This window comes from Prinia subflava, chromosome 3 (assembly GCF_021018805.1).
Source record: "Prinia subflava isolate CZ2003 ecotype Zambia chromosome 3, Cam_Psub_1.2, whole genome shotgun sequence".
NCBI classification, from domain to species: domain Eukaryota; kingdom Metazoa; phylum Chordata; class Aves; order Passeriformes; family Cisticolidae; genus Prinia; species Prinia subflava.
This window is the reverse complement of record NC_086249.1, coordinates 16,735,793-16,751,198: the sequence shown is the minus strand read 5'-3', so window position 1 is coordinate 16,751,198 and position 15,406 is coordinate 16,735,793. Positions and strand designations below refer to the sequence as shown.

Genomic DNA, 15,406 nt, shown 5'->3' with positions numbered 1-15,406 from the left:
ATTAAATCAATCAAGATGTGCTTGGATGGAAGTGATATATAAGTGTTACATATTCTGACACACTAATTATTTTACTTTGAAAAAAAAAACTCTTCAGGTGGAAGGCACCTTTGCCCTACATTTTCTGATTCTCTATCTGCAAAAACAAGTGCCCTTTCCCACTTTTCATTTTAAAAGAGCTAGGAGGAACGAAGAAGAGAAGGCAATACAGATGTGAGGAATCTGTCATAAGGAATTTAACAACATTGTTTTCAAAGCCAAGTACTAATTGTGTGCAACAAAGGAAAAACAGACTCTTAAAGAATGAAAATCATACATTAATAAATATTAGCTCAGTATGTAAGCACTTTTTCCAAGCACACTGGAAGTGCAATCCTTTATGAGGGAAAAGGCCCAATATATCATTATGCATAATTGCAAGAAGACAAAGCAAAGACCATCAGGTTCTCAAAGTAGCATAAGAAGTGTTTTCAAACACTGTTTACATGCATAACCCTGTAAAACCATGTCAGAATATATGTATGTTCCCCAGTTTATAACAGTGCATGTTTTCATACTGATTCCCAAGGAATAATGCAGTCAAAACAACACTTAACATTCCATACCTTGATTATTTCCACCAACTGATCCACACCACTGTCGCCTGGGAAGATCGGTTGTCCTAGTAAGAGTTCAGCCAATACACAGCCTGCTGACCACACATCTGAAAAGGGAAAGGTGCAGGACAGGGAAAGGTATCAGTAAAATATACATATTAAGCCACTCATGAAAAAACCAGCCACTTCAAGCAACCTAATTTATCCTTTGCCATATTTGATAGTGTATGCAACACAGCTGAAAATAAAAAACATTCCTATCCTAATGTTATCAGATACCTGGTATAAAACAACAGTGTGCAGACTGTCTTAGAAGTCAAACTGTGAGATAATGAGAACTGGAAAACCATGTTAAATGCCATAATATATTGACATTAAAACTTACATATGCAGGGAAAAGACAATAGAATGCTTGCCATTTGTAAATTGAAAATTTCCCCAAACCCTGTGTTGGTTTAAATCACATTGGTCATGAACTGTGCACAGGTATCATCCAACACAATGGCTGATGTTTCTACTGTTTCCGAGTGTTGAACAGACTCCGTTTTTCATACACATGTTGAAAACCTACGTGCACTGACAGATGAACCAGTACTGCAAGTCTTACTGGTATCCTGAAGTACATGATGATAAAGGGATCTGGGAGGCAGCCTCTCTAACCAGTCACTTCAAGATCTAATCTTTATCCCAATTCCATTTGCCAGCTTGAACGAGCAACAGAACTGCAAAGTCATAGGTCACATGTCAACAGCATCTGTAGAAGAATCCTTTAACTAAATTTGCTATGTATACCAAAAGCCTCAAGTAGTCCTTGGGAGCTATTCCTCCTACATGAAGAAATTTTTCACAATCTATTGCAGATATATCTTCTTAAATAATTACGCAATTGAATATTACAAACGCAACTTAGGAATGTATCTAAGTGTACTACAGAATATAGCATTTTATTTTTGGAATGTAATTAACTAAAATGAAAAATGTAACAAAGAAAATGCAGTAAACACTGTTTATCAAGTGTTTGTGAGAATCAAATGTAATTGCACAGCAAATAAATGAGATTTTCAGGTGCTCAACACAGCAGAAGTATTGTACTTGGTTGCAGAAAACTGCTTCTCCCCAAAGAGATTCACTATAAGGTTTTCTATAAAGTCATCAATTGCTGAATGAATACCTGAAACCTGACACTAAAATCTAATCACAAGCAAGCAACCAGCAACAGAAGATCTGTAAAGCCTTTAATATGAAGAAACACCACAAAAGGGAACCCAGTCTCCTTCCACTCATATTTCTTTAATTCTCACCTACTTTTATGAGCTAGCCTTGTCCCCTAGGAGAATTTCTCTCCTGAGGCCTTTTCTACCTGAGATAATCTATGCTATGGCAGAAATCCTTATTCCCTCAGGTATTTAAACTATGTCCCATCCCTGAATGTGTTTGAGGCTGGCCTGGATGGGGCTCTGAGCAACCTGGTCTAGTGGAAGGTGTTCCTGCCCATGGCAAGGAGTTGGAACAAGGTGATCTTTAAGGTCTCTTCCAACCTAAGCCATTCTGTGACTCCATGGTTCTGTGAAGCAGGATATACACAACCCTGCCAGTTATAGCTAAAGGTCTGAGTAAGGAAAACATCTCTGACAGTTCTACAAGCCATCTGTTACCTCTTTGTCTCAACCACTACAGAGTTCCGCAAAATAAATTTGATTTCCTGAAATCAAAAATGCTTTCAGGAATTTAAGATTTATAACAAAATAATCTGTCTGTTAAAACACAGTTCTCCTTCCCTCATCTCTAAAGGAAAGAGTGAGAAAGCGATGCAAAAATACTTCCCCCTCCTCTTCTCAAGACCATGGTTCAATTGGAACATACAGCAGACAAACAGCACTGTCATTATTTCAGCTTTTGAAATTATTCACTTCTAAATCAAATGGATGCACTTACTTATGTCTTGGTACAAACACTGCATCAGGGTTTATACTAAAAAGTGTGAAAACTACCCAAAAAAACTACTTACAATGTAAACAGTAACCAGAAATAATTTGAAGTTTGAGCCTTGAATTTCAACAAGCAAACATACAAGATGATGCTTTTTAATTTTTTAGTCACATTTAATAAAAGCTCATATGGCCACTGAGGTGCTAAGAATTCTTTTGGACAGCAAACTAAGAAGGAATCATGTAAAGAATGTTTAATTGCATCTAACTGCTCATCAGTGTCTCTCTGATAGCTCCTGCTGTTGGACCAGCACATACAGCAAAACCGTGATGCAAAGCCTCACTTTTGGTGTCTCCTATGCATATTGGGTTTAGAGGAATTACACAACAGTTCAACAGATAGCACAGATTTCTTCAGAAGTATTGAAGAGATCAATTAAATGTACTAAGCACTCAGAGCACTGTAACTTAAAAGTCTATTTAAAGATACCTTTAAAGGGTCTTTAATAAGCTGAGTCCTTTACAAAACAAGTAGGTACACCAAATATGTAATTATTATTTACAACTCAAATCCTTCTTTTGCATTGAAAAGGTTATATATGGGAAGGAAAAATATTTGACAGAATATATACAAACACAAAGCTGACAGGAGGGTAAGTCATCAATCACAGTTCACTTTCTTTTAAGATTTTGAAACTATGCTAGCATTACTTTTTTCAGATTAGACTGTGGCTTTTTTAAACTGTTTAAACAACCTTCTGGTCTGGCTGCTCCATGAAGTTGGCTTTGTGCTGGTTTTGCTTTTCCTAGTTTCCCTAAACGCTTTTGCACTCCACCAGCCTACTTCAGACAAGTCTGTAGGGCAGAAGTCTCAAATCCAATACAAAAACTGTGTAGAACCAGCGGGGAGCATCAGTTTTGCTGCCAGGGTGAGGAGGGCTCTGTCCCTGGGGGAAGCGCCGGGCTTGCCCCAGCCCTGCCAAACTGCAACTGCAAACAAATCAAGCAATGAGCAGCTCCTTGCTCAAGAAGGCCAAGCACAAACAGCAGAGGGCACAGGAGAAAGCTGAGGGCATCACATGGGAACAGAAGAAAAAGAGTAAGGATCTAGGTCATGAGGAAATAGGTGGCAATGGCTGAGGAGTACTTGCAGCATTCATGCTGGATTTAAGCCCTCGAACATACAACAAATCCATCAGAAACCTAAGTAGTAGTTCCTTAGGCACTGAAATCTTCCAAACTAGGCAATTTAATGTCTTGTTAAAAGTCTATTTATTTTTCCTTTATTCTACCTGCTAATGCTTTAAATACACAGTGAAGTAAAACACAGGCATTTCAAAATCCCCATATTTTTTTCAGGCATGTAATTTCACCAACTTCCAAATTAGGACTTCGGCAATGTTCCCTGGGCAAGGAAGTGAACAAATCCTTAAAGCATTTTCAACAAAATCTGGAGAGTAGAGGCTAACTTGAGCAGCTCTAAGGAGGGACAGAAACAAAACACAATATACACAGGTATTTATACAACTCCTGATAAGCTATGTACAATAAGGAACAAACTAAGTAATCTCATCTCTGCTGAAACTTGATGGAATTTATGCCCTTGACTAAAATTTGGTTCCAGGATAGTCTGCTCTTTTTTTCCCGACCCTCTTTATATCTTGCATTTTAAAATGTATCTACCACATCAGGATGGTGACATTTTTCCTCAAGCCTGAAGTAAACAACCATTAATTTCTGTATTGAAAGACATGATGCTTAAAAGAAGTAATCAGTTTTTGATAGTTCCTTCCCAGACACTTTTTCTGTCTTACTACAGTCAGATCTACTAGCTACAGATTAATACATGGTGTAACTACCTGCTCCGACACAAGAAGAAGCATTTTCTGAACTATTTCTGTTTAGTATGTACAAGTTAATTAAAGCAAACTAGGACTCTCATTCACATGCTTTAAATTAGCTAATAAACAAGGTAAGAGGGAATCTTAAAAGAAAATATGTAACCAGATGAGCCTTTCCCCAAACTAGTTGGGACAATGTGAAATTTAGGAGAAAACACTGAAAGCTATTCATTTTAAGAAAGCAGGCAAGGGTACTTTCTTCATACCTTCAAGTGAAATGTGGTTTACACAATAAATACAACTGCCAGGCAACAGTAATCTTCAAAAAAGCTTATTTCTGACAGTTTTCATACATTATGATGGTAGCTAATGCCGTATCTTTCCTAGACTAAAGAACACTTAGACAAATACCATTATCACCTGACCTACCTTCATTAATTTAAACACACAAAAATTCATACAGCCTCTTGTACTACAAAACTTTTCTTATATTAAGTTTCTACTACTTTATTGATCTTCAGGGCTGTTACATGGACATTGTCTAATAATATAATCTCCATAATGTCCTTGCTTATGAATACATTCTAGCATTACAGAAGGTAAGAAAACAAGTATTTCTCTTCAAATCAGGAAGAGGCATTTGGGAGGACAACCTGCAAAACACACTCCCTAGCTTTAATTCTATAACATGCAATGGCCATTTTGAGTTTGAAATTAATAAGTAATACTCTGTCCACAAATTTCAGTTTTTCTGATCTCATCTCAAACTCTGCCTTTCCAGGCTGAAAAGCTGGCCCTCTTCTGCACAGCACAGGCACCATTCATTGTATTACACTCTGCTCCTCTATCTCAGTATTTGGAGGACATGGAGGAGGAAGGGGGGAAAAAAGAAAGTTTCTCTCATCCACTTAGTAGAAATTAAGAACTTCCATTTTTTTATTACCCTCATCTATTCATCTCTGCCTCACTATCCCTTCACCTTGATGGACTTCCTCCATCTTGGAGGTGACTCAAAGTTGCTGCTCTGGAAACTGTGGAAACAAATCAAGAGTCAGGAAAGCAGCCCTGGGAAGTCATAAAATCAACAGCTTCTAGCTGCTAAATGCCAGACCCCAAAGTGCTTTTCACTGCTGCTTGTTTGAAACAGTATTTGGGATGTCAGAACAAAAGCCAAATTCAGGATTACACACAGGCGTGCTATGTTGGTGGAAGTTTCACACTTCCATAGATCCATGGATTGAGGAGAAAGAGTAAGGCTGAAACATGAAAATGCTTGAAAAGACATGTTTGTTCCAGTATTTGGAAGAAAAGCTAAACACAGGTAACTCTATTCTTTTGCAATGAAGAGATGAAACTACAATGACAGGTGGTGGAGTAGTTCAGTAAATTAAACACATCTGCTTATTTTCAGCGTTGGAAGTTGCCATCTGAGAAAGCAGCAAAGCCTTCTCACTGTTTGGCACCAGTTCTGGGACACACCTGGGGGTGGTTCTTCCCCAAGAAAAGGGAAGACAGGCCTGAGACAGGCCAACTGTGCAGGCCTGCAGAAAAGCTTCTGCTCCAGGCTGCTGAGGTGAAACTGCTGAGGAAAGTGAATGAACAACTTCATGAGACTTATTTTCGGACACCCCAAGAGAAGCCAGCAATGGTCATGCAGATCAATCTTTTCCTGCCAGAGGCTATAAATGTTCCCTCTGGAATGCTCCCAACTCCTGCCAGCGCAGCAGTGGAGCAAACACACTGAGACCAGCAGCCCCTCCTTGTGCAGAAGCACCACCAGGATCTGGTGAGCATTCCCCTGCCCCGCCACCTCACCTAGGGAAAAGACACAAGACTGAGGCAAAGCTCAGCTGCACACAGCAACAGAAACGTCTGCACCCACCCTGCTCCAGTGCCTGCCCCAGGACAATGTAGGGGAACATGGGCAGCCATCCCAGGGTTTTTCTGCAGCAGCATCACCCAATATGACCAGCACAGCCAGAACCCTGCCATGAATATCCTCTGGGATGCTATAACACACACAGACCGGCAAGGAAGAAGCCTCAGCCAAAACACTGCAAGGCATAGCTGAAGGGCTTGGTTTAGGGAAAAAACCAAACCAGCCCCTCACTTGCCTCTCCCCCCCTTGCCTCAAGAAACCCCAACCAACCAACAACAATAACAAAATCCTGCAAATCAGCTGCAGGAAGCAAATCATGTCCATTCCCAGCAAGCTTTAGGGACACACACAAACAAACACTTGCAGAATTCATAGCCAAAGGTGTACATAGACCCAAACTGTACAAGCTATGAAGGCACTCAATTGACATGAGTATTTGTGCCTGACCACTGACAAATCCTGCAAAGATGTAAGGCAGGCACAGAACAGAGCTATTATGGGTACGGATTTGTAGCTATTTGGCAACAGGGACTATTTAAAAACTTGAATAGGTCATTTCCCCGGTCATTATTTTTATTTAAAAATAGAGTCCCAGGTCTGCTGGAGGCACTAACTGCAGCAAATGTGATTTGATGCTACTCTTACTATGGTAGATACTTAAATGCAGCACTAATGTGGTACTTTACAGAAGTGTAACAAACATCAAACCCTGGCTCAGTTATTTTTTAAAGGGACCTTTTGGGTTAGAATTGAAGTCCTGCACTTTAATGAAACAATCGAGATCCTAAGAAATTAAATGCCACTTTACAGTTTGTTGTGATGTCCAGGATAAAAAGACACATCCTGGAAACAACTGCTACACTGAAGAGCAAGTTATGTCACAAGGACAAATTCATGTGTTTAAAGACAACCTGGGCGAAGTCAGACTGCCTAATGCAACTCCTGGTTACAATGCTAAAGATGACTAAAAACTGACGTGGCCATAATGCAGCTGGCTGTGCTGTCAAGCCAAGGGCCACCAGTGTCACTGCCTAGTCTTAAAAAGCACTTCTTGTTCTGAAGTATTTCCAATAATTATCCTATTGCAGCACATTATAATCATAAGCCCTGCACTAACATTAACAAACCTTCCCCAGAAGAGCTGGAAGCCTTGCAGATAATGCAGGAAAATTTCTACATAGAAGATTTTGGCTTTGTATTCTTCACTGATTCAACTTTTACCACAGTTTTACTAGAGGATATTTAACTGCCTTACATGTAAAGCTCACTTTTTGTTAACACACACACAAATGATTTTTACAGACTGAAAAAGACTACATTGGGAAGAGGTTGTTATGCTAACAACTCACAAGAAAAACAAGAACTAAAAAACCAAGTATGCCAAAATATAAGCTTTAAAGGCAGTATTACCATACTGAAGCATTTCACAGTTCCCTATCCTCTGAGCTATGCATAAAGCGCTAATAATTACATGCTCTTTCCCTTCTTTTAATACATCATTCTATGCTTGTTGATTGGCTTTCCAACAAGCTGGATGAGTTTAGATGAACAATCCCATGGGAAGTAAGAGTTCTCACTGTCCACCATTGCTGCCTACCCAGCAAGAACTAAGGAATACGTACAAACAGCAGCACCACAAAATAACCATTAGAATTTCTAGCATATTGCAGAACACTGGGAAACTGTAAAGCTTGTATAAGCATTTTATTCCTGCTCATCTCCCAAATCCAAAGACTGCTGAGAGAGAAGTGGAAGGTGGATAGGACAGGAAGGTACAAAGGAGTATTAACTTAATTTTCAAGCAATTCAGTGCAAATTTTAAAGAAAGGACTCGGAGGGACAGGTGGGGTTTTTTGGCACACGAAAATCAGAACAATGACTGAAATTCACGATATTTTTGGAGGCAAGTGAAAAATTCCACTTCAGAATGGAATTTTTATTAGAACTATATTAGAGATCAGCAGGTAAAACAACAAAAATGGAAAGTGCAACTTGAAAAAGGGTCTGCAGTTGGAGCAAGAGACACTTCACAGGCTTATCTATAAAGCAATTTCTCTTGCTGACACATAAAATACTTGTTTTATGCAGTTATCCTCTGAAACAAGTGGTCTCAGTGCACTCTGATAATGCAGCTCAGCCAATCTATTAGCTCTCAGCTGGCATGAAGATGTCAAATGGCATCAGCCACCTTCCTCTCACTCATGAGCTCACAACACTCAGCTTTTACCTGGGCTCTGCTGCTCACTGGACTGCACAATTAATGCTGATTGCACTCACTCACACAGCAGGAAGTTAACCTGCCAAAATCTCTTGTCAGCTGATGCCGAATCAGCAAATTAAACAGCAAACTCTGAGATGAGAGCCAGGGTATCCAGGGCCAAGAGCAGGGGTGGGGCTGCCACTTTTGGCAGCAGCCAACAGTAAGTTCTCCCCTTTTATCTTTACTGTGCCAGTATTTTCCCCAGACTACTCTTGGTTCTGCCTCTTCTTCCTACCAGGAAGATATGCAAGAGTTGCTACAAAACATACTAAATATTAACTAATGTGAAAAAAAAATAGTGATAGCAGGGAAGTCTTCAGGAACGTGTTGAGGTAGCGTTTTTTGTTCCTTTTTAAGAAACAAAACTTCAGAGTTAAAACAAGCCAGCCAGCCACTGAGTTTCACACTAGTTCAAATACAATAAGTTTAAATATACTAGTTATAAACATAGTCTGCCAAAAGTTGATCATGATGTCCAAATTCTTTTGAAAACATTAAACCTTGCCTAAGTGACTCAAGTCCGTAAGCAAGGTAAAAGGTTCCCCAACATTGTGCTGAGAGCCAAATCTACTCTCTTTTGCACTAGAACTCAGAAGGAACCCAGGTAGTATTTTGCCTGAAAAACTGAAGTAGTTACCAACTAGCAGCCAACACACTGTTGGGCATTTCCAAGATTTTAATTTTGCTGTTCATTTTTATGTCTCTACTGTAAGAAAACTTGGCTGTTTCCCCATCTCTATCAAACCCCCAGCTTCCCTAGTATCTCCATGACACAGCTATGTGTCAGGTATTTAGAAAGAGTTCTTTGTGTTCACAATTAATGACTAAAGGACAGCAAAAGCTAGCAGAATTAGTCGAATTAGAAGGACTGCTGTACACAATATATTAAAGTTGTAAACAGGATTTAAAGTCAATCATTAGGCTACACTTACCTCCCCATATAAACTCTGTACTAAAAGCCAAGTAAATAAATTACAGATTTATGTGTAAACTACAGCACATCAGAAGCAGTAGCTGATTTTCTACAGACATTCTTTACAGTTACTTCAAGTTATTAAAATGCTTTTTTGTCTTGAGATCTCATACCTACCTTTAAACTAAATGGCAACGTGACATAATTGTTTTTTTACTTGTAACCAGATTTGGCCCCCAATTGAAAAAGCTCCTTTCCTAGTGCAATTGATGCTGAAATCTCAAAAGGCGTAGAAAGCACAGCAGCCTCCTACAAAACAGCTGTATTTCTTTAAAAAGTGGTACCTAATAATCAACAACCAAATTCAGCCCCTGGGGATTATATTTGAGATCTCTGGAAACCTTTACACTTCCGTACAGGATAAAAACTGAGGCAGTTGGTACAGATGTCAACCAAATGCACACACATACCTATACTGGAGGTATAATCGGTGGCTCCAAAGATCAACTCTGGTGCCCTGTAGTACCGAGAGCAGATGTACGACACATTGGGTTCTCCACGAACCAGCTGTTTTGCACTGGAAAGGAAACAACAGTATTTCAGTCATGAACACTTTTACAGTATTGCTGTGCAGACCAACATTAAGCTTTGGCACTCCTCACTCACTCCCAATTCCCAAATGTTGAAGTACAATGTTCTTCTAAGCTGATGCAAACTGACTCCTCGAGCCACTGTGAAATCAGTCCAATCCATCAAGCATCTACCTTGTACTGGGGACAGCAAAGGAAATTCTGTCTACAATCTAGGGGAAAAATGGGGTCAAAGTTTTGGCTGCCAGTTGTCTTTTGCCAGATACAAAGGCTTGTTTACAGTGGAAAAGAGGACAGAAAACAGTTCAGTCAAACGTAGTCACAGTTTCAGGTTCAAAAGCCATAGATAGTCACAAAGACTGAGTGGGGGATTTTTGTTTGTTTGGATTTTTTGTTTGTTGGTTGGGGTTTTTGTTTGGTTTTTAGTTTCCATCACAATATTCTGCCTCTTTGCTACTTAAGGGAGTGTGGTATGAGGTGACAAAGAAAAAAAAAAAGCCTTCACCATTGTATTCACACGTTAATAGCCCACGATTAACATGAGGGTTTATTTTATACTGTACTCAATCAGCCACAAAGGATTTAATCACTTACAGTATTGCCTCAATACTTCTCTTTGAAAGAATCCAAGAAAAGAATGGACCACAAGAACACATCACTTTGGGAACATGAGTCTATGGGCATATTACACTTCTTTCTTAATTAACAAGTGCTAGACAAAAAGGAACTGGAAGACAAAAGTTCCTTTCTGGAAATATGATGTTCACCAAAATAGCCCCAAACACTGGAGAGCGGCAGGCCAGCCAAATCCAGTGTTCAGCTCTCCAGACATTCCTCTTGGCCTTCAGCAAAGAAGAACTTCCATCATCCATTTTAAAAAGTCTTGGTTTTCTATATAGAAACTACAGTTAACAAATTCCCACTCATAAAAACTAGTAAGTATTCCCTTTTTATGCACTGTCAGTTTTGAGCTTCAGCGTGGTTCCTACTCTGCTCCAACACTGGTGAGGTCCAGTTGAGGAGGAGATCCTGAGGCACCCGCCGTGATGATGCCCTGCTTAATAACCCCCATCTGACATTCCCGCTCACTATGGGCAAGCAAATTTAGCAACAGCAGCTTCTGTGACCTCTCACACATATACCCCAACTATTTTAGTCTGCAAAGTTACAGCACAATCTAAAGACTGAACTTTCCCAGAGAGAAATCTATGTCCTATCTCACTGCAGATTGCCAGAATTTCTGTATCAGTTCTAAGAAGGAGGCTGGAATCTAAAGGTGATTCTGAGTGTATGTTGAAATAAATGTGCCTTTGGAAACTAGAACATAGATGTCCACTATCCAAGAGTTTCAGCTGGAAGTGTTGCTTCTGATTTTGAGTCTCTATGGTATTTGCAACATTAAGTGAATTGTTATGCATGCAAGTAGACTGACTAGTTTAACATCAGCCTTTTTAAGTTACAATGCCACCACGCCTGTCCTCTCTTGCCCAAACACATTTCACGGCAATAATTGGTTCTGTTTTTCCATGGTGCAGTATTTTCCCTATGTCATGGTGGTTTTATTTTTTTAATACCTGCAAAAATAAGAGGTGTGAAGTTTAATTCCTCCCCTCTTATCCTTTTTCAGCTCTTCCCTGCCACTCCTCTGAATTCACTTTGGGGAGAAAATAGAGTATCAGTAATTCCTCTTTTAAGCTACAAATAAAGACCTTCTAAGGGACACAGAGAATTTCTTGGCAAAGTTGGTTTCAAGTTGGTCTTTCAAAGGTTCACTTTGAGGGAAGATCTTTTCACCAGGTTTCAAGCCACAAATGTGCTTACCTTCCAAAGTCGCAGAGTTTTAGAACAGCTGTATCAGGGTCCAGCAAGAGGTTCTGTGGTTTTATATCCCGGTGGCAGATTCCAAAGGAATGGATATAGGCTAAACTCCGGAACAGCTGATACATGTACAACTGGAACACAGAAATACCAGTCAAATCATGCTAAACAATTAGTTTAGCACAAACCCTTATTAGAAGAAAAGCAAAACCACTGAGAAAAAGACCATACTGAATGCCTATTAGGGCTATGAAGGTGGACAAGCTATTTGCATACCCTCCCCACACACCCTTTGCTACATAGGCACACATGTGGTTCAAATCTTTTTATGTGTCCTTTGAGGTAGCATAACTAGCCTAATTCCAAAGAAATAATTGTGCCAGTTTTCCAACATTTGTAAATAATGGCAATCATAAAAAGCATACACAAAATAAAGGTGTCTCAGCTTGCTCTACAAATCAGCTTCTTCACAGCAGCAAAGTATTCCAGGTTATTAAAAAAACTCCAAAACAAACAAACAACTAAAAAAATGCTCCACAAAATCCAAAAAAACACCCCCTTTAGTTGATAAAGATATACTAAATGTTGCCCAAAGACAAGGCAAGTGTCTCAGCCTGTCACTGAAGTGAATCTCCCAGTGTCTCTTGCTGAAGGGACAGAGTAATTTTAATTTCAAATCTCTGGACAAAAACAGAAGGCAAAGAAAACGAACTGTTCAGAATAATTTTATGCAAGGCACAACAAACAAGTACTCTGAGGGAGAGTCTTCTCTGCCCATTTTCCAGGGCTGGCTAACCCCTTAGCAAGGAAGAACACAGCCAGGGGATATTTTACAAAGCCAAGAACTTCACAGGACAAGCTTACAGGGCAAGGGAAGGATGTCCAGCTTCTGGAGCTACACACTTTTGGTTATGGATAATAAAAAGCTGCTGGATACAATCAAGGATGTATAGCATATACAGTCATAAAGGCTGAACATGGAAAAACAAGGAAAGCCCTGTTTTAAGGTTGACAAAAGGCCACCAGGTTAATTTTTATTTTTGTTGTGTCCCCACAAGTTCCCACTTAAAATCAAGCTACAGGCAGGACACTGTACCAGAGATGCATCTCCGCACTTTTCTTTTACAAACACATTTTCCACAGTTCAACTTTAACAGTCTATATAACCAGAAGCAATTACTTGATACTGGTATCAGGTCATGTTTGCCTCTCTCTGATCACTATCTTTGTCCTCACACTTTCTCTCTCCCTTGTTTTTTGTTGTTTTTTTGGCAGGAAAGTAGGAGAGGGAAGAGATTTGCTTGAATTTTGGCTCTAGGCCTCTGGTTTTCATACTTGTTTCTGAAAACCACAACTCTGCACAAAGAAAAGCAAACATTTTTTCCGAATTGCCTGTTCTAGTCCCTTAAGTATGTATTGTGCAAGTGTATTGCAAAATAATGCAAAAGACTGCTCTAACTTGAGGGGTCAAATCAATACACGTGGGATTTAGAAAGCATGTCCTTCATCTCCACACAGCAAACCCAAAATTTCCAAGGACTCCTTACAGCAGGTTAGAAATTACAAATAAAAATTAACCAGAAGATTACTAGAACAGCTTCTGTGCAGCTTCAATTTTCTTTGTTACCCAGGGAAAAGTAGCTCTCTGCCTGCCTAGTTATCCATCAGAAGTGAACAAATAGGTGTGATCTGAGCTCTGTGTAGTCAAGATGCCTGGAAAATTGCAAAATCCTTAATGATGTTAAGATAACATGATCTTTGTAAATACAGGAGTCTATAAAAGCCTTGCCTTGCCAGAAAATAAGAATAGCTTTCCAGGCTACCTGGAACAGGAAGTCCCAGGCATCCTGCAAGATGAAAGAGTTGAAGCACTTTTCTCTCTGAAAGTGTAAGGAAGAACAATTTTCTCAAGTTCCCACAACAGAGAACAATTAGGGCAAGAATAGTGACAAAATATATATAAACAATTTATCAAAAGCCAAGACTACAGATTTTGGGGAGCATATAACCTGAAGATATGCTGTTCACCAACAGACCAAACAGAGTGACCTTGAAGTCTGCTGGATGATAAAATTCTGTGCTTTCTTAATAAAAGTGATGCCTATTGCAGAGACATGCCATTTATAATTTATGCATATTGTTATGGCACAAAATTCCATTATTGAAATAATTACAATTTGTAGCTTTCACTTTTGAAACTTTCATCTTCTTTCAACCAAATTGAAGTTTTTTCTTAAGCCAACCCTTACATTAAAGCATTGTACTTTTAAAGAGGAGTCTGAAGAAGTCAATATGCATCAGGAAAACTTGTTGGTAATTTCCATTAAATATTACCTGTATGCCATGTTAACAAGTTAATACCATGTGAAAACATCATCATTCACTAGTGTGTGGACTGTGGTCACCACAATATATGAAATGAACTATGAGGCCCCAGATGGGTCCCCCGTTTGACAGCAAATGAGAGATTTTATTTAACCCCTGATGTAGGCAACTTGAGTAGGGTTTTGAAACTACAATGTGCATACAAGAACCTTACCTCATGTAGTTTTTGAAGACATAAGCCAATGAGCTTCAAGTGGAGACAAAAATGTGCCTTTCATGACCACAACAAAAGCATATGAACTCTTACTCATATGCCAGGAAAAGGGGAAGATAACAGATTAGAGAACATCCTCTTGACATCCTCTTTCAGTTCCTGACCTTTGTTCTATTATGTCTTCACCATCTCAGGAAACAAAGCTGCTAATCTGGCTGGGGTCAGTCTCTGTCTAAGCTGCTTCAAAAACAAAACACACCCCCCAGACTCAGTCTCCCTGACCCATTCCAAGACTTCGGTAAGGTCAGAAATTTGGAGTACTTGTTTAAGTCTCAACCCTCCATTCTTCCTTTACCATAACAACAAGTAATTCTAAATTTTTTTCCTTGCTTCAAGATCTATTTGCTTCCAAAATTTTCTGGAAATTTACTAATAATGTCAGGAAAGAGTATCCAGAGAGTATTTCTCTAATGCCTTCCTTCACCTAAGCACATCTGTCAGTTACCTACCTTGACATAAATCATAGGGAGTGTCTGTTTGGCCCGACTATAATGTCTGGCAACTCTGTATACTGTTTCAGGAACATAATCCAGCACCAAGTTGAGGTACACCTCATCTTTCTGAAAGAGAATAGAGAAGAAAAACAAATCAGCACTAGATTTGAGGCATGAAGTACAATTAAAATGTTCAGAGAAACCTAAAAGATAAGAAAGCTGTGGATATTTTAAGTCCCATCTTTAGTGTGTGAACTGCCACAGAACTATTTAAGCTTTGCACTTGTGCATTAATACTTTTGTCAAACTTATATTTGTCCTGTTAATTGTTCTGGTCTCCAGTGTAAGATATTTTCTGATTATAAATGGAGACAAGGATATAATTGTTCTGCCTAGTAAATATTCTCATTAGGAAAGTATTTCAAGGTAACATCTGCATAATTACTTAAAACAGTCTTTTAACTCATTAGTCCCTTACTTGCCAAAACCCAAGAAGAGCAAATTTAAAAGTTTCAAACTCAGCCCCCAACAACAACACATCAAAAAAA

The 15,406-nt window shown here is 39.2% G+C and overlaps 1 protein-coding gene across 2 annotated transcripts in view; it reads right to left on the bottom strand.

Moving 5' to 3' along the window:
- The window catches only part of GSK3B (glycogen synthase kinase 3 beta), a 143,919-nt gene that overhangs the window by 36,430 nt on the left and 92,083 nt on the right, over window positions 1-15,406 (bottom strand). For both annotated transcript variants that reach the window (XM_063394059.1, XM_063394060.1), the window contains exons 4-7: window positions 14,874-14,984; window positions 11,829-11,959; window positions 9,888-9,994; window positions 606-703 (exon numbers count right to left, since the gene is read on the bottom strand). In XM_063394059.1, the coding sequence (XP_063250129.1) occupies window positions 606-703; window positions 9,888-9,994; window positions 11,829-11,959; window positions 14,874-14,984 (447 nt within the window). The remainder of the gene's footprint in view (window positions 1-605; window positions 704-9,887; window positions 9,995-11,828; window positions 11,960-14,873; window positions 14,985-15,406) is intronic.